We start from the raw sequence: 20,243 nt of genomic DNA, 5'->3' as shown, positions 1-20,243 counted from the left end.
GTAATGTTGGCTTTATTTTCCAGTTTAATTGCCCAGGTTTTTGTTGATTCTGTGGCTATTCAGTGTTTTGTCTTTTTTGGGGGGGTCAAGAGTTGCCCAATTCCATCTCCTGGCAATTTGGAAAGGTGACCGTCATTAAGGCAAATTGTTCACGGGGTCACAGGTCATATTGACACAGGAACCTGCAGTTTCAGATCAACTGATAGCAACATTCCTCTAACCATCTTTTCTGACTATTGCAACCCAACCTGGTTTACCATTACTGTGGGTTGTTGTCGTTGTTATTTTATTCATTGACTTCAAACTTCTTAAAAGTATTTGTTCTACAAAAGCTCATTGACACAAAACTATCACCATAGTCTCACGCCGATTCATCCCTGCATCCCTGAACACTTTATTCTTGAACACTCTATTCTCTTTGTCAAAATGACCTTGTAAATATGTGAATTTCAAGCCTCTTGCATTTCCATTCTACTACATGCACATCTTTGATGCCTTGCATCTTTGAATGCATTCAAACCATGGAGAAAGCATAACCCTTTTTCATCCATCCAAAAACTATACACTATGTCGAGTTGCACTATTAAACTACCTACAAACACTAAAAGAAATACTTGTAAACATATTTCACGTTTCATCAACCCATTTTTAATGTAGAAGTGACCAAAGTCATGTGAATAAAATTGGGGAAATGCAGTGTGCTCAAGAATATTAAAATCAAAACTTGAATTGATTTTTAATTTTGTTTTTATTTAACCCGAATACAAAATCTTTTGTTTTGCTTCTCTGCACATTCAAATTGTGGTATGTGTCTAAAAAATAAGAGACAAAGAGAGAGAGAGAGAAATTTTGAGCATGATGCGCATCAAAAAACTCGGAAATAACATTGATCGTGCATAACCCATTTTTTAAAATATTTTTTAGGACTGTAAATTTGTACATTTTAGGTGTGTTATGTTTTATTGTTGGGTGTTGCCTTTTATAGCTTGTGGCAAAAGCGTCAGGTACTTTGGGTGGTGAAATTTCCGACTTCAAAAACAAAACACGCGGAGCGTGGTCGCAAGTTAGCACTCGTGCACTTGCTGTTTTGATATCAATCACTGATTATAGAAACTATGTTTAATGCACGCGAGTTTGCTGACTAACGCCTAACAATCCACAGTAGCCGCTACATTATGTTAGCGTACCACAACAGAGAATTGCGTGTCACGTTCCATAAGACGCACATGGTAGCCTGTGGGTGCTAACTACAGCTGGCTATGCCAGAAATTATGTCATTGTAAATTAAATCGGGCGTCAGCCGCAACGTTTTTCCTTTATAAATGCTCGTTTATCACTGCTGTGTTGCTATGAACGGGAAGTTTACGACATAAAAATTAATTATGCGAAAGCAGCTTAGTCACAGCACAGACATGAGAGAACGGCTTTGGTTAACATGGCGTTGCGATTCTCTTTTTTTTTTTTTTACATCGATGCATATTTTGAGCAGTTTATATCGACATTGTATCGATTTTCGATAAATCTTTACGTCCCTAGTTTGTACATATATTTCCTAAAACATTGCAGAAAAGAGCTAGTGACGCAGTAGCGTCCCACAACCTTTCTCTGTCTCTTGTCACACAAGACAAATTCGCAGACAAGCTTGTTCAGGCTTCTTCAGCACGCAACAGTGCAGCTTTGGAAACCCGTTTGCAACATGTTTGGGCGATCCAGGCAGCCAGAGTTGCTGTCGCCCAGTGGATGGCGCTTATCGTCCGTTGGAACAGATTGTGGGAGTCCGTAACTGAACAACAATAGGGAGATGTATGTTGCACTGCAGAGGTGGCAAATATTTATTTTTATATATTATTATTATATATCTTAGCTGAAGTGCTAAACTTACCGTATTTTCACAACCGTAACTGTGTCATTGGGCGGAGGTATATCAAGACATACCCTAGTGCTACAACATGAGCTAGGATACATGCTAGCGTATTTTTTGAAAACGGCAGCGTGGGTAAAACGGAGTTAGTCACATGTCATTGGCAGCCCTTCAGCTTTGAGGGCAGCTCTTGTGACAACTCAACCAGCAGTTGATCAGACGCATTAACTTACACTACGTGATCACTCATGACATGTTCCGTATTGAGGCTTTGGAGCGTGTGCCGAGTAGGAGAGGGGGCGTTTCCGCGAAGTGCGTATCGGGGCTTGCTTCATTGGAGGCAGGGTCTGGAAATAATGACATATGAAGCCTTGCCGCCCGACCCTGCCACGTGACGGGAAGTGGTTCGAGTTGTGACGGCAATATAAAACCCTCAGGTTTTATTTATTTATTATTTTTTAATAAAAATAAAATCTCCCACATTCTTTAAATCATTGTTCTAAGTTACACAAGCATGCATTTTCATTGCCCTCGTACTAGTTACACAAGCACTTTCACTGTCCTCTACCTTCACAAGTCCAATCAGGTGACATTATACATGTGTGTGCATGAAGCATTACCTGAAGCACTTGCTTGAACTAGTTCAACAACTCATAATACTTCATCTCACCATCGCAAGCGACCACACAATGCCGGCGGAGGGATGTCACTAGTCAACACACTACTTACAGTCACAGTTTTACATCAAAACCAAAACTATCACTATACTATCATATAGTAGTAGTGCTGGTAGTGCTTCAACCTCAGCCAATCAGATGGCTGGTTAGAAAGACGTTGTGAGTGGTGTGCTTTGGGCAGCATGTTTTTTTTTGTATTTCTTTTTTTTGCAGGGTTTGATGTGTAAAGGTTAATCTAACCGGTTATGTTTCTTGCTTCCAATAACGTTAATGATAATACAGACTATGACATCGTGGATAGCGGCCCTTTTATCCAGCTTTCTCCCGCACGAACATACTGGTCTGTCGTCAACTGACTGTCTCAAATCGTGACCAACAGGAGTACTCACAGCAGTCAATTCTGTATCGCTTTGTAGTCTTGAACTTTACCAAGCGAGAGTACGTTCACTGGTATCCCAGTTGGTCAGGTGGAGTGCTCAAGAAATTCCCACGTGTACAGATGTGTGGAACTCCATCCGTACACAATGAGCTCCGCATATTAGGCGCTCTTGCGGAGCCCCGTCCGTTTTGTAAGAAATTTGGGACTTTTAGGTGCGCCTTTTGGTAGTGAAAATACACACAAACTATATTTGTAACGTGAAGCAAGACAGAGGAAGCTCTTTCCAATAGCCTTTTACAGTAACGTCACAAGTTGATGGTACTGTTGGACCTTGGTATTTCTGCTTTTGTGAATATCTGAGGTGAGGCTGACTGCTTTTTGCCACACTTACCGTCTCACTCGTGTGTCTGAGCAGAAAATTCACAAAACTTTAACAATGAAATCAGAAGCATTATTAGGTTAAAAAAGAAAATCTATTTCAATCCCAATCCAGAGAACTAAAGTGGAAAATAATTGTATGTAGCCTAATCAATCATTTATTCATTCATTCACTCATTATCCAAACCGCTTATCCTTAGAAGCATCTCAGGTATGCTGCAGCCTGTTCTAGCAGTCTTAGATGAGTTGCCTAATGATTATTATTGATTTTTTTTTTCTAGTAAGGCTGTGCCTCCTCTGGGTGCACGTCCCTATTATGCTATAGAATTGACTACTTAAGCTATTCTAAGCTGTCCAAACAATGAAACAAAAAAGAGAGGGGGACGGAATGTGTGTGTTGTTTTGTTTTTGTTTTTTTTTAATCACTGCCCCTTTTCCCACATGTTCAAATTTCCCCATTGTGGGACTAAAAAAGGACATCTTTTAATCTTTATCTTTATTGCGGGGTTAAAATGAAAATCTATTTCATTTTTTCCCAATAGTGCAGTCCTAGAGTGGACACTCATACTTGGTGAGACAATTTTACGTTTACTGAAACCTTTTTTTTTATTTTTTTTAATAATGACAAAAACTTCCGGGGTCTCGCGGGAAGTTGCGGGCACAATTATTTCTGCATCAGAAAAACATTGATGTTCATCTGTGGTTTGTTTCAACAGTACTCTCGTGACAAAGACACGACAAGCATTTGAGCTGGTGGCACAAAAAAATGATTGTCCATTTTACATGCTGAGGGGTCAGTGACCTTCCAGTACTGCACACAACAGCTATAAAGACATAAGAGAATTAGGCCAGATTGGCAGCTAAGCAGACCAATCCTCATATTCTTTCCACTTGTGTCTTGGAAACAAGTAACAATGCTGATTAGCTCCGGGCATAACTGACCTTGCGCAAATGACTCCCACTTCCAAAGTAAGCCATTCTAACAAAATGAGATTTCCAGTTTCCCAAGTAATCGTGAACATGACAGGTGTTAACATAAAATGTTGTCTTTTATCCTTGTGGCGTGATCGCTGAGTCAGCCAAATACGTTCCAAGCAGCTATTTGTTAAGCTATTAAGCAAACATTTGCTCAAACAAATAAAACGTGAACAACATGTTTAAGATAACGTAATCCATATTTACTGTTGTTGTGTAGAGTCCCGCATGCAGTTCATACTATAATCAGCTTCCTTTAGCAAACCAAAATTAAACAGGACAGAAAAACAAGAATTTCATGACACTGGGTGCATGAAATCTAAGTCAGAATAATACTTCGATCTTGCTTTTGTCCCAAACCTGTTGCCACTGCCCAAATGCTAAAAGAATAAAATGATCTACTTTCAATCCTCACAAATTGGGCCAGAATTTGGAGCTTGTCTTAAAACATTACTGTCAGCACTTTATTGGTTGGCCCCAGCTGGATTACGTTTTTTCCATGTCGCTACTAATCAAGAGATTAAAACTACTCGAATTCTCCTCGGTGCGCTCATCATGTCTTAAGAACATAATTTAACCATTCATGGGAGGTCTGCTGTCTGATTTTTCTTTCCTTGCTGTTTTCTGATCTTGTTGCTATATCGGGACAAATATTGCACTTTCCAATTCCTTTTTAATAGTTTCCATGAACCTTTTTTTAAACCTTCATTCTTACTTGACCTCCTTATTTTGGACAGTTTGAGAGCACATCTGCAAATCGGTTTGCATTTTGTTTGAGAAACACTTTATTGTGCGAGTCAAAATATTGTTCATTAATAGCAGACAATCTAAAGCGAATCCATGAGTAGGAAAACAAAACAACTGTACAAAAAGTCTCTTTGAATTGTGAGTTCATTGGAAGTCCACAGCATAATGCTCCCTGTGCGCTATGCCGATATTTGCCGTTATGTTATCAGTCCCACATAAACTTTCTTATCAACATGCATGGCCGTTTGCCCTCTTTGAACATGATTGAATGTTTCAGCGGGAGGGCTGCATCCACAAGCATGTTTACATGGCCCTGATAGCCTTGTGTGCTCGAATACAAAGTTAAACTGACATACATTTCTCCACACAGATGGACATTGGCATGTAGGTATTTAGTATTTGGTGGCTATGTATTTGACAAATGACGAAAATGAAAAAATTTGAGATGCTTAAAATTTCTTGCTCTCAAATTCTGTAAACGTGTGTTTGTTAAAGCTCAGTTGCAGTTTTAGTAACATAGTATTCACTTTAATTTAACAGCAGCATTGTGACGCATTGTTTCTTTGACATAGAAGAAGGACCGTTGCATTCAAGCTTCTCCTATTAAAACAAGCTAACCGACACACATTTGTCCTTTTTCTACTCCTGCCATAGTGGTGCAATGTTTAGTACTGTCACCTCACAGCAGGAAGATTTTTGGGTTCAAACCTGCCCGCTGGGGCCTTTCAGAGTGGAGTTTACATGTTCTCGGTGTGCCTGCATGGGTTCGCTCTTTCTCCCACAGACCAAAAACATGCAAGTTTTCACAGGTTTGGTTATACACTATGTATAAATATGGGTCTCTCTATGTCTATTTTACCCACTGACAAATGTACAGAAGTGATCTGAATGGATGAATGTGTTTTGAATTGTGAATTAGCTAAATCTCCTCCTATTTGTCAAATGCTCTGATGGTTTTGTAGCTCTGTGGGTAATGTGGTAGACAGAAAAAGAAAACATTCAACCATTCACACTCACGTTCACCACTCAGTACAACTAAATCTTCAATGACACCGTGACAAAATAGGATTAACCAGAACTACAATGCCACCGTGTTAGTTCATCTTAAACGAGGAACTACTGCAAATGTGCCCTGAAGCAATATTGAACCTTGAATTGGAAAATCAGAATGTATGTGTCGAATGATCCGAGTTGACTATATTCGTGAGTTCTTTTATTAAATTGAAATGGCAACAGGTGGCATAAACGAATTTATTAGCTCATTAATTCTACTGCTGCAAAACATGTCGCAACACTGCTGCAAAGCACTCACTAAATATTTGCATATGCGACAGCATGTGCTTTTCAATAGCTTCATGTAGAAAACATTTTTATATACATGTTGGCATTTTAATCACCTCTGATTGTTATTAGTATCTTTTTTGCAGAAATGTAATAGAGTGCACTGTGCATGATAAACACTGCATTTTGTTTTTAATCCCTGACTGATACTTTGCTCTGTCCACACGGAAACACGTTTTCGTGTATCTCCAAAATGTTTTATGCTTTGTTCACGCTGGACTGGATGCAAACACGAGGTTGATTGTGGGTTACACACAATAATTTTATTCATCAATTCCAGATAAAATACGAATGTGAAACAGTAAATGCTTGGCACCAATTGGCCTGTCGCGAAACAGCATCTTACGAATTTGTTGCCTGAATTGGAAAAATTGGCAAACAAGTACATTATTTATTTATTTTTTTATGCTGTAAATCTTTTGAGCTTTGTAATCGGGTCCCAGAGTGGATTGATCTCAAAAACTACCCTCACATTTCTATGTACTAGACAACATTGCATATGTTTCCTGAAACAATGACTTGGTCCCAGTTCTCGCGTGATAGGTTGCTAACACTATCAACATTTGAAACAATTATGGTAAATTGCTGTGTTGGATTTTCTTTAATTTGGCTGTGATCTTGGCTTTTGTTCTGAAGCAGAAGTTCAAGCGCCTCAGGACTCACAAATGCTCCATTATTGTGCACTTCACATTCACTGCCATTGTTGTGAGCATGTTTACATCCCTTGGACCTTTTAATCTGTTGTTTTTGGGGAATTCCTTCTATTACATCATTACAGCACCACTTCAGGCCTGGCATATGAACTGCAGAGTTTTAGCGTCTGCATGGACATCACATTTCTTCAAACCATTCTGTGTGTACGGGCACAAACAGGAAATTAGATCTGCTCCGATTACATGTGGACTGTTTAGAATTAGTCTCAAACCAGTTTGTGATACTGAATTACTTTCCTGTCTTTGTAGTTTACTTTATTTAGCAAATGGGGAAAATCAGGAAGGAAACAATACTTTGTTGGATTATACAATCCCTGAAAGAGCAAAGCCGTTGTGCCAGAGAGACGGATGGACGTGCAAGCGTGTGTGTGAGTGGTGAATGAGAGGAGATGAGTGGAGTCGGCCTGGGTGGGGATCAGAGATCAGAGCATCTTTGTCTAGAAAACTGATCTTGTATTGTTCTGATTGAGCCAAGAGGCAACGCCATGCACAAACACATTCATGTGCAAGTGATAACTAACTGGTTGTTTTGTGCTTTGTCTTTCAGGCTAATATTGGTCTGATGGACACAACCAAGGACATGTGGAACATGATCATGGGAAACTTGGCTCTCATCCAGGTATAGAAAATACCACTAGTCTCGCACTTCAATGAAGTAACTTGATGATTAGATTCGAAATGCTGAAATACATGTATTTGGTGTTTTGCTGGTTTCGCTTAATTTTCAACACATTGGTATCTAGCGAAAGCCACATAATTAACGACCAATCAAATGCACTGTCGAAATAATTCAATACATCTAGAAACACTGATAAAATATTCAAGATCCCCAACCCCCTGAAAAATATTCACAAATATTTTTACATTTTAATTGAAAACTAAATCTGCCAATATGTGGGTCTGCGGGTGCCAAACCACGAGGGTGCAGAGAACACCTACAGGTCTGTTAATTTATTCCTTGTCAATGTGGAAGACATTCATCTGTCTTATGGGGCCATTTATTCACACATAAATAAACCGTTACTTTTGGTAGTTCTTTGTTGCGTAAAAAAAATAAATAAATAAATTAAAAAAAAATAATAATATATATATATATATATAAATATATATATATATATATATATTATATATTATACTATTTGTTTTGGGTCTACGTGTGTCACACTGAGACTTCTGTTTTTCTTTTTTACCCATTACCTTTTTTAAAGACTTTCGACAGTGTAAAATGAAGCTATCAAATCACTGACATATTCCCCAAGATCGTTGATATTGATTAGTTACGGCCGACAAACGGCTGCGGCAGCCTCTCAGATCTAATAGAGAAAAGTCAAACTGTCTCAAAGCAATTATCCGTAGCTAGTAACTAAAATATTTCCGTTCATGTGTTCAGGTCCAGGCCACAGTCGTAGGATTCCTGGCCTCCATTGCTGCTGTGATCTTCGGTTGGATTCCAGAAGGCCACTTTAGGCTTGGCCATGCAGTGCTGCTTTGTGCCTCCAGTGTGGCCACTGCCTTTATTGCCTCTCTGCTACTAGGTACAATAAATAATTTCCACCACACGTGATGTCCGGGATAATCATCTTAAATCATGACTCATCAGGTCCAGGTTTTGCCTCACCCAAAACAAACAACTTCACATAACAACAGGATTTTTGACTCATTGTTAATTGTTTACTGTAATCTATTTTCAGTCTGTCTATTTTCAAAACCTTTGATTGATTAAAAAAAATTTGTTCTTTCGCAAATACACATATCGCTATCTTCAAAGTTGCCTATCAGTTGCCACTGAAATGTTGACCGCTTGTCTCATGATTAGATGCCAAGCTCAAATGATTCCCGTCTACAGCAAAAATAAAGGAAATTATCTTGCTGTTGAATTACTTTCTCAGGGCAATGTACCGACATGCAAAACTGACCACAGATGTCTCCATGCTTTGGCCCACAGGACTCATCATGATTGGTGTGATCATTGCATCCAGGAAAGTTGGCATCAACCCAGATAATGTGGCCACACCTATTGCTGCTAGCCTAGGAGACCTGATCACCCTCTCCCTACTGGCCGGCATCTCAACAGGGCTGTACAAAGAACTTGGTAACAAAACCAAAGCTTTAAGATACTTGAGTAACACGGTCAAGTTAAAGTCCATGATTTGGCAATTGAGCCATTAAGGATACAGATAAAATCATGAAGTCCTCCAAATATGAAGAGCGTGAACTATCAACATGCATCTCATCAACGTAAGACCTCAGTATATAGTACCTCGCTTTTCTGAACATCTAGAGCAGTGACCCTCAATCACACACAGCCGCAACCTCTTTTTTTAGTACTTTTTATTGGAAAGGGCATTGCACATTCAATAAAATAAATTACAATTTCTTATTACATATTACACAAATAAAAAGAAAAGAACTAACCAACAGAGGAGCGTAAGAACCCATGACACTGCTAGATTGTTTTACCCCAAAAAATGTGGATAAGTTTACATAAAAAAAAAAATTTTTTTTTTAAATCTAATTCTGTCCATTTGGACCAGGGGTCCCCAACCATCGCGCTGCGGCCCAGTTCAGTACTGTTTGCGGGCCCCTTTGGTCTGGGCCACGGGGGGCCACTCAGATGAAAGAAAAAATAACTTGCAGCTGACGCATGTCAAGATGCTAATTGTCTCGGTTACGCTAATATTTACCCACAGTCTAGCGAAATGATTGGCAACCATACCTTGTACAAAGCCCGCTCTGCACAGTATGCGGCCAGCACAGCTAAACTTTGTAAAAGTTCATCAGCTTGCTTTTTAATGTTCTTATTAAATTGTGTCTGATCTGTAAGTAAGTGTGAAACAATGTATTGACAGAAAAGCATAAAAACAAATAATTAAATATGCAGTTCATTATTACGCTAAATGTAGTTGTAATTATAATGGGAGCCTTTGTGTCTTTGTCTTCAACAAGCTGACTGTCTTATACTAGGTTCAGCCTGAATGGAAAATATCGCGTCGCCTCGCGTGTCTCGCGCACTTTTCGTTGTGTGGGAACAACACATGGGTTGCTTCAAACAAAAGACAGAAGAAAAAAGTTTGAACATCGCCAGTCAAGCTGGTGGTCATGTTATTGCTTTGGCTGCTCAGTGTTATCTCAGTTGACAGTTTGTCAGCTACCATGGAAAGTTCACATTCGCAAACACCAGCAAAATGGGCGAATGAAGAGAAATTTTCTTTTCAAATGCCTCATCCCCATTGCCCGGCACGCAAACCCTATAAGGAAACTGCCGCCAGAAACGCTCATCTCGCCTTCGATCTGAGCACAGCATATGGGTAATAAACTCGCACGAAGTTCATTTGGATGTTACTGGAGATGTTTAAAGATAAAGATGTCCTTTATTAGTCCCACAATGGGGAAATTTGAGGTGTTCCAGCCTTTATGCAAACAGATGAAGTTGGTACGAGCAATGTAATTTTTCAAATCACAGACATCTTTAAAAATTCTAAAAGGCAGGCACAAACAAGGCACAATGTGGCGTAGCGACAGGAACTAAGAGGCGACTGAGAGAATTTCCGCTTGTGTTAACATTTTTTAAATGCTACCAAAAGTGATCACAGCTTATCATCAGTTCAGCGGTCCAGTTTTGGAGCTTCTGAATGATGTAAGGGTTACGGAGACAAGGCACTATAGTGTGGTCCTTACAGTAGGTCCATTCTCCGAAATCATTTTGTTCTGGTTGCGATCATTGCAGAAAATCCCGCTTCATTTTGGAAATGGAACCAAGCAATTGACTGCTTTTTTGAAGGCTTAATTTCTTCATTTAACATTATTTTATTGCTTGACCCATAATGGTCACATCAGACTGGCAAAGCACAAAATGCTTATTTTAAAGCTTGTCCTCTTGAAATAAAAGCCACGTCACGAGAACATGAAATACTGGACATCCTCAGTTGTTTCCCTCTGTTGAGTGTCACTCATTTGTATTGAATAAAATGGCATGACACTGAGTTGCTTTGGAATGATGTTACACTAGAAATGATAACATGCTTGGAAAAGCACGCCAGATTAAGTTTTTTTCTTTTCAAACAATACCGGGCCGAGCTGAATTGTACAGCTTAGTCAATGTGTCTAAAATGTTGAATGATGCGTAAAAGAAGAGGACAAATAATTTCTCAACTATTTGCTTTCATTGTTGGTATATGAACAGCTCACCACACCCGGTCTTACCACGCTATTCCGTTCCGTCATCTGCTGTCAGCAAATACACAGTACGGGCAAACATAGCACACCTCTTAGAACAATGAAACTTTGTCACCTGACTGAGGTGTCACCTCATACCTATTATTCTGTATTTACATACGTTCTGACTTTAAATGGCTCACATAAATCAAAACTTATCGTGGTTCAAAGACACATCCTGGTTTCCTTTACCTCTTGGAGACTAAGAGTGGATTTCTTTTAAGTAATATTTAAACATTTTATTGTTTTTCATTCTTTGAACTGTAACTTGCCCATACTTCAAGATTTAGAGCAGAAATAAAATTTGATTTAAATATGCCTGGGAGTAAGATTATGATTCTCTCATGCAGAGTACAACGACTATGCCAATCCTCTGGTATGTGCGGTGTTTGTGGCATTGTGTCCAATATGGGTGCTGATAGCCAGGAAGATCCCATCTACGAGAGAAGTCCTCTACTCCGGATGGGAGCCTGTTATCATCGCTATGGCCATCAGCAGGTATGTCATCAAAGCTCTCTTTCCTCTGTGGTTGTCTTTTACTTTGTGCCAATATAGTAAATACTTCCAAATAAGACAAATATTCATTGCACGGATGATGCAGTTTTTCACAGTTTCTGTTTTGTTTCCTGTTTGGCTATTTCACTGTTATTGTAGTCATTCTAATTGCAATGTGTATGATCCTTAAATGTACAAACTGTGTATGTTTTAGTGTCGGCGGTCTTATTCTAGACAAGACCGTTACCAACCCCAACTTTGCTGGCATGGCTGTCTTCACTCCAGTCATCAATGGTGAGGAGTCCATGCTTTTTGGATATTATGTCGATGTATGATTTCTAGGGGGATAGGGTTTCTGAATCATGCTAATACAGCGTATCGTTTGTTACAATGAGGAGCGATGTCATGCATCCAAGTGAGCGGGAACTCTGTGTTGCCAACTTGCCATCTTTGTGCGGTCGCGTGTTGGATCCGATGTTGGCAATTTTGCAGATGAGTGTAGGTCAGCAGAGAGAGGGCTGCGCCACTGTGGGTGTGGTCACTTCAATCTTGGCCAGTCAAAGCAACGCTTTTCATTCCCTTTAAATGGTGGGCACCAGTCCCATGAGTCTCGACAACCCCCAATCTTTAATGTGGCCTCCACCCGATGCTGTGCCGCCCTGTGGAATTATTTAAAAATAAATTACAATGATTCACAGGGTTTGATGCCCGCTACTGCATGTGTGAAATCCACCCACGTGAACTTCGCTAGCTTAGCATAGTTAGACCCGATGGGGTCAGAACAGGAATAAGGTTTACACCAACTTTCTGCCTCCAAATTGTCACACCGCCAGGCTTATCTCCAAGGACACACCCTCGCTGTGCCAGAACACCCAGCGGAGACTGGTCTTCCAAATTAGCTAACACATGCAGCCAGCCTACTGCCACATCAATGCTCTGAACATTGGAATGTGTGCTAGTTACAAAAGCTAATGCTGGTAACACTGTTAACTAATGCTAATCTGTGCTAACACTGCAGCTTTATGCTTAGGGCTTTAGGGCTTTGAAATGATGGTGCTTACCGGTTATACATTAACCGGGCTCTTGCCATCACTTGATGCTTCTATATTTGGAGGCTAGCTGCTTGGGTGGATTTTAGGGCGGTGGGGTGGGGGTTGAGTAATTCCATAAATTGACAGATTTGTGACCCCACAGGTCTCAAAATTTAGAAGTGCTCACTCATAGAACATTTCAATATATTTGCAATGTGTTTGGACTCACTGTTTGTGGGTAACAAAAGCGACTTTTATTTCAATTTTCTAATTGATAGGGTTTTAAAGAAAAAAAATGAAATTTTATGATTTCATGTTCAAGCTTAAACAGACTCCAAATGTGTTTCCCACATTAAACCTTCATTTGTGTTTCTTTTTGTCAGGTGTGGGCGGTAACCTGGTTGCCGTCCAGGCCAGTCGAATCTCCACCTACCTACACATGAATGGTATACCCATGGGGGATCCGAACCCCACGACTAGGAACAGAAAATGCCCCACACCCTGCTCCACTTTCTTCACCTCCAGTAAGGTTCTCATTAAAAAAATGTCAATGGTAATTTAAAGTTAAAAAAAAAAGCATTTTGAATTACACATTAAATGATTGAATCTGATACTGCACTGAAGTGCCACAATATTAGGTCGTCAAAGATACAATTTAATTAATAACTGTGTGATAGTGTCAATCAAAACTAAGCACCATGTAATTTATTAACATTGACTTTTTGATACATCTCAGCACACATGTGTGCTCCTAAACTGGATACTCAGTAAGAAGAAAGTAAAGCAGTCTTACTGAACAACTCTTTTGGTGCATATATTTTACATATACAGCATCATAAACAATTGGAGGATGCCTGTGGTTATCTACCACCATGTAACAATATCATTTATGTGGTTCACTTGTTCAATGGTGAGTTTAATCGAACCCCACTCACTCCTTGCTCCCTAGCTGTGAACTCCCGTTCAGCACGTGTGCTCTTCCTCCTGGTTGCCCCCGGTCACCTTGTCTTCCTCTACACCATCAACTCACTGAGGGGGGGACATACCACACTAACCCCCGTCTTCATCACCTTCTACCTGGGTGCTGCACTGCTGCAGGTGAACATGTAAAACACACGTGTGCTTTCCAGTCATTCAGGGAGGATTCAGTAGGGGATGGCAAAATCAGTCAATGCTGCATGAGGGCGGGGGAGATGGCGGATGGAGGCGTTTGAACTGTATTTAGATTTTATTTTAATTTTATTCCATCGCATTCATCTATTCTATTTATTTTGTACATGAATAAGACACAACTCCACCTTGTCTGTTCAATTGTCCATGGGCGTGGGTAGATTTCAAACTTACTTGGGGTGCTTGAGAACCAGTGGCGGGCCATGCATTGGACACCTAGGCCTTCAGTGAATTCCTAATTAGACCGACTTGAGTAAATCCTCCTCATATTGCTATCATTTATGACACCATGGCTGGAGAAATAATATGAAGAAACACACTTAAGCATTACTGAGTTTTGGATGACCAAGCATCTCTTGAAAGGTCCGTCTTGAAAATGGCCTTGCCTTTGTATCCGCAATGAAATCCACACTTTTCCCTCCTTCAGCCACTGTGGTTTAAAAAAGCAAGAATATAATTTCGATTTTCAAACGGTCACCACTTTTTGTTGTGTAGATTGCGCATAGTGCGGCCCTCTCACAAGTGAGTATTCTATCGCAAGACGCCTTCGTCACCTTCAACGTAAGGCCAGCGAGAAGGCCTTACTGTCATCAACTCGTGAACTGACTGGTTATCGCAGCTGTCTATCAACTGTATAAGCGCCCTTGCTCACACAGAACAAACACCCGCACGATTGTATCTGAAGGCCTCGGACGAATAGTGCGTACTACTGGTATTATGTAATCTAACTGGCAACATGAACTAGTTGACTTCTGATTGGATAAAAGATAAAGATGTCCTTTAATAGTCCCACAATGGGGAAATTTGCATAAAAACCTCTAACCTGAAAATTCAACACTAGAATTTTACATTCAACGTGAAGAATATGATCATGATTTTTTGATTATGTTAGGCCAGCAGAGAAGGCACTGAAGGCCTTGACCGCCCACCTCTATCAAGAACACACTACTGGTCATAGTAGTCGGGCTGGAGAAAAAAGCAACTAATAAGTAGTTGGATAAGTTGACCATTAGAATAGGTAGAACCGAAATGTTTGGTCTGAAGCTTCACGGCAGCTAAGGCACCTTTAATTTTTCCACGCAAATGCAGATACATTCCAATGTAGTGAGGATCCTCATAACTGGTTCACATTTCCATTAAGTACCTTCTATTGATGGGAAGTTGATACTGTAGTCAAGCAATGAATTAATGTATGTACTCCTGTAAAAATGTAACCAAAAGCAGTTCTTTACTTATACCGTCATCAAAGGCATGAAATGAAAAATTGTCCACTGGCGTGTTATTCGATGGAATGATCGGTAGGATAATCGATTCTAAAACTATTCAGTAGTGACAGCCCAACATAGTAGTAATGGAAAGTATAGTTTCCTAATGTGGTCATTTAACCCTGAGAAACAGCAAGTACTTGAATTGGACAGTAGAATTGTTTGACGTCTTTCTGAACTAGCCAGTTAGTTTAAAATGCACACACTGATTAACTGATAAATCCCAGAACGCGATAGTATGTGTGGCTTTCCCCTGCTCTCTTGAATCAGTGATTCAGAATGCAATTTGAAACCCACATTGCCATTTGCAATTTTTTTCTTCCTGTACTTGCATGGATTTCCTGTTTCATCGCACATTCCGAAAACGCTTCTCACTTTCCTGCTTACCATTCAGCTGGCAGTATTGTGTGTAAATACAGTGCAGTACAACTGTGCATAAAATGTGGAATGGTACAGATTGGTTATCGGTCCATTTTCATAATTTTCGACATTGAAAATGCATGTTCCCTTTGCCTATTGCATATTGTTTGTTGTCTTCCAGGTGATGATCCTGCTCTATTTAGCCGACTGGATGGTCCACTGGATGTGGGGCAGAGGGATGGACCCCGACAACTTCTCTATTCCCTACCTGACTGCTCTTGGTGACCTGCTAGGAACCGGCTTCCTCGCCCTCTGCTTCCACATGCGCTTTTTCATTGGTGACAGAGACTCCAATTTGGGAAACTGATTCAGTTCCTTCGCACATACGGACATCAATGATGCAAAAGTGAATGTTTCCGATGAAAGGGCTAATCCCTTGGAGGGTTCTGATTGAAGATATAGTGCTCCAGTTTACAATGATAACTGGGTGCATTATAAGGTGTTTCAATGTGAAAACATTGAAAACTCTTTTTGTCTTATGCGGTCCCACAGACTGTTTTTTTTTTTTTTTGCCTGGTCAGAGAGTCGCCTGACTCCGGTAGTATTGTACGATTGTAAATGATTATCGGTACATAATCCGTTTGATGTAAATTGATATCAATTCTATTTTGAAAGGCTATTCCTCATTATTTTAAATGGGGAAACTAGCCTGGAAATCCATTTTTACGTGATCATCTTGCAACAAATGCAAGGAAAAAATAAGCAAAAAAATAAACCCTAACAAGCCAATATTACTTAATCACCAAGTGCTTTGTCTTGAAATTCTGTGAAATGCAAATGTATCATAGTGCTTTAGAAGAGTGCATACGGCTACTGTAGCTACAAGTTATTTTACCTTAATCCTATGACAGCAGATTGATGCTGTTTTACCATGAGACGGACCCAGAAATGTCACAATTTAAAACTTTAAATTGTGTTTTAATTCCGGCTCGTAAGATCTGGGAGGTCAGTCCACTGGAACATACTCGATAACAATATTTGAGACTGTTGGTTTGCTGTTCTCAAAACAATGTAACTCTCAATCCCCCCTAGTCCTGAGGTTCCAAAAGGTCCTGTTTCCGACCAAATGATCAAAACAAATTATGAAACGAGAGTTTGATCCTGATTAGTCTTAAGTAAGGGCAACACATTGAAATGACATTATTGTACAAAGAAATGGGCATCCGGTTGTTCCTGCACCACTTGTGAAACAATCTGCCAATTCTGTGCTAAAGCAGGCCAGTTGTTGTTGTGCTGTGCAAGTCACACCTTAAGCCATAAACAAAGGGCTTAAGATACCTGCAGAGCTCAGCGCTCTAAACATTATTGTGCTCACTCACTATTGTGGCCGGGGATATGCTTTTAAGAATCCACCTTGCATGATGGCAAAGTTTTTTTTGTGTATTTTATATTTTGGGTCCCCACATCATATGTCAGGCCTGCCTTGTGTGTAGCCAATAATTTCTGGGCCTGGTCCAATAGATAAAACGGCACCAAAGACTCACCATCAGTCCTCATTGAGCCAATTTGAAAAACACTGCTTCTACAAAGCCTTTGGGTGGATTTCAGCTATAATTTTTCATGGAAGTTTGATGTCCTGCTTTTTATTTTATTTTTTTTTTTTTTTAATGTGTGTTCTCTACAACAGTTGTGGTACATAAAGTCAGGACGTTTTTCAAGACGAGTAAAGCATGAATTGAAGTCAATAACGATATTCTTGTTTTCCCTCTGATTTCACAAATTGACCAAAAAAAAAGTCTCATTCTGATTTTCTCAAACTCGATTAAAGAATTAACTGCATCTTCTGTGTGAAGAATAATGCGCAACCACAAAAGTTGAATTGCTACGCACCGTGTGTCGGCAAAGACATTTACGAGCTTTGATCTGAATTTGTGATTCTCTTTACATTAATTGTTGGTGACATTAAATGTTGAATTTGTTGCATACAATATCACCGCAAAACCCTTTCTAAAACACATTTGCTACTCACTATCCTGTGCCAAGAAGTCAAGGATAGCACACGTTCTATGATTCCGAGAAAATACTGATCATCGCTGGAAAATTTGGAGTCCGAAAAATAGTCTCAAACCAGAATCTTACTGACAATTAAACTCCTATTCATTAACTGCCCCAATTTTAATCCCTTTCACTTTCTTTGTTTTTGAAATACTGAATACAAATCGTGAATGCAATTTATCACGGGAAAGCAAAGTGGGATTTTGACCAATTGAAAAAAAGTCCAGATACGAGGTGTCTTGGCTAAACCTTGCATGAGATGCTTGAATTCTTGCCACTTCTCAGACTTCTGCGTTATCTCAAAGGGGCCAGAAGTATACATGTGCAGTGCACATCCTATGAATGTGAACATATCTGTATTGTCTGTCAATCTTCTCTTTGGATTCTGAATGGTTTTTGGGAGAAAGTGTGATTTATTTTTTTTTTTGATTTACCTAATCATTTTAACTTCTTGCTGATTTCTGTCACAAATAGGACTAAGAAAATAAAAAGCTGAGCCACAACCCAAAATACTGTAATTTGCTAAATTGACACTTGAGGGCGCCAGAGCGATACCCTTTTTGGTTTATCCTGTTTCAAATCCACCTTTGTGGACTTCAGATTATTTTTGGGTTTTACTGCTTTTTTGTCAGAGGTCATATCCATACATCTACTTTGTCATTTCTCTTTTTTTCTCAACTTTACTGACCAGGTGCCAGCCTTCTACTCTGTCAATGGAGAGTTGTGAATACTTCTATAAGAGGGCAGATAATGGTTTTGTCTATTTATTATTAGAAGCACACAAAGCATTTGTACATACTATATTTATTCTATATATATGATTGTTTATTGTGTCCTGTCATTGTGGCTCTGTTACTTTGTCACCCCGGTGTCAACTGTTTTTCCTTCTTTTTTTAAATTTTTATTTTATTTTAATTTGTTTGCAAATGGCCAGTAGTTTTTTTTTCTGTTTGTTCCGCTTGCCACAATAGTGGTAAAATGATGCATGGTGCCTAATAATGATAATAGAATGGCCTTAACCTCTATGAGAGCCAAGCTCAACTTAGAGTAACCAATCAACAGCTGAGCGCCTTTAAATTAGCCCTGATTAATAAATGATTTACAATACCTTGATTGTGATATGCAATGTAATGTAACACTGTAACTCTGTGTGATGCAGCTGTTGTGGAGGACTGACACATCAGTTACAGACTTGAGTTCACAAGTACACTATGCGCAAACACCTCAACAGTTTGGGTACACATGTCTTGGAGGGCCTGGGATCAAGATGAGGAGAAACAAAATAACCATTTCATCTGTCAACCACCAGAAACCCTGAACATGTGCAGACTGTTGTGCATCTAAAACACCCAACCAAAACCCACATATTCCCTTTTTAACCTCAGTGCTTCAACCTTGTTGAACTCGATAGGAATCAGATGAGGTCTCAGGCTATCACCATCCATGTTAAACCGTGACCTCCATATCATGTCGCATTTGCTGAAGAAGAAGCGATAGTAAAAATAGTAACGAGAATGGGGCGGGGCATGTATAGTCTCACAAGGGCTGAAGCTTGTGGCTTTCCTGTGGGTTCTTTCCTGACTTGCTGGGAATAAACGACTGTATTGTTTCATACCAGCCAACTGTGCTACTGTCTTGTGTTTTCTAATATATTGATCACAGTCGAGATCTATACCTGGGGGTCCTTAATCCTGTTCCTCCAAGATACGCTGTCCTACCTGTTTTCCATCTCTCCCCCCGCTGCAACACACCTGATTCAAATGATCAGATAATCAGCAAGGTCTGCAGAAGCTGAACACTGATCCTGATCATTTGAATGTGGTGCGTTGCAACAGGGAGAGATGGAAAAGGACACCGGCTCTCGAGGAACAGGATTGAAAACCCCTGCTCTTTACCATCAACCATGCCACTCTCATGTCGCAGGCTCAATGGCTTGAATTCAAGTACCAGACTGGCCACCTTGCCTTTGCATACAACATAGAGTAGATGCCATATGGCATATAACTCGTCAGAAAAAGAAAATTCACAAGAAGCACAGTGCACACTTAATCTTTTAGGTAGGGGTACCGTACGGCACATCTGGACGTATCAAAATTTGCAAGGAGTCCTTTGCGCACAGTCCTCTTTAGATCAACCCACAGATTTTTATCTGAATTTAATTTGGGGCTACCGTTGAACCTATCTTTTTCTTCTGATGAGTAATTAGAGAAATTATTGCAAATAGCTTGTATGAATTCAAACAATTCTTCACAATTTTTCTAAATTATCATGTGAATTATATTACGTCCAAATATATTTAAAGCACGATTTGTCCGCTCAACATGTTTTGAATACTATTGGCCATTTATTACACAGTCACAGTGTTTTAATGTTGGGGATGTACAAGGATACTCATAATTGTACTTTTAGATCAAAGCAGCAAAAACATTTGTAAATTTGAGTTAAAAGTGGTTAGGAAGTTAATTAGCTTCGACCATAAAGGGCTCTCTTTTCATGGACAGAAAAACTGGCATATCTCCATTTTCGGGCAGAAAGTAGGCTAGACCTTAGACCAAGTGAAATCAAGTGTAAGTTGTGGCGG

General features: G+C 39.7%; 1 protein-coding gene across 1 annotated transcript in view; it reads left to right on the top strand.

The window, feature by feature from the left end:
• The window catches only part of slc41a1 (solute carrier family 41 member 1), a 34,696-nt gene extending 15,927 nt beyond the window's left edge, over nucleotides 1-18,769 (top strand). The window contains exons 5-12 of the mRNA XM_088308987.1: nucleotides 7,619-7,690; nucleotides 8,462-8,606; nucleotides 9,017-9,163; nucleotides 11,637-11,784; nucleotides 11,996-12,075; nucleotides 13,196-13,336; nucleotides 13,762-13,910; nucleotides 15,789-18,769. Of these exons, the coding sequence (XP_088165113.1) occupies nucleotides 7,619-7,690; nucleotides 8,462-8,606; nucleotides 9,017-9,163; nucleotides 11,637-11,784; nucleotides 11,996-12,075; nucleotides 13,196-13,336; nucleotides 13,762-13,910; nucleotides 15,789-15,974 (1,068 nt within the window). The 3' untranslated portion in view covers nucleotides 15,975-18,769. The remainder of the gene's footprint in view (nucleotides 1-7,618; nucleotides 7,691-8,461; nucleotides 8,607-9,016; nucleotides 9,164-11,636; nucleotides 11,785-11,995; nucleotides 12,076-13,195; nucleotides 13,337-13,761; nucleotides 13,911-15,788) is intronic.
• Nucleotides 18,770-20,243: the final 1,474 nt, after the last annotated feature.

Source organism: Idiotropiscis lumnitzeri, chromosome 11, assembly GCF_059441095.1.
Source record: "Idiotropiscis lumnitzeri isolate Australia: NSW breed Sydney's pygmy pipehorse chromosome 11, RoL_Ilum_1.0, whole genome shotgun sequence".
NCBI lineage: Eukaryota > Metazoa > Chordata > Actinopteri > Syngnathiformes > Syngnathidae > Idiotropiscis > Idiotropiscis lumnitzeri.
This window is presented reverse-complemented; position numbering and strand designations above follow the sequence as displayed.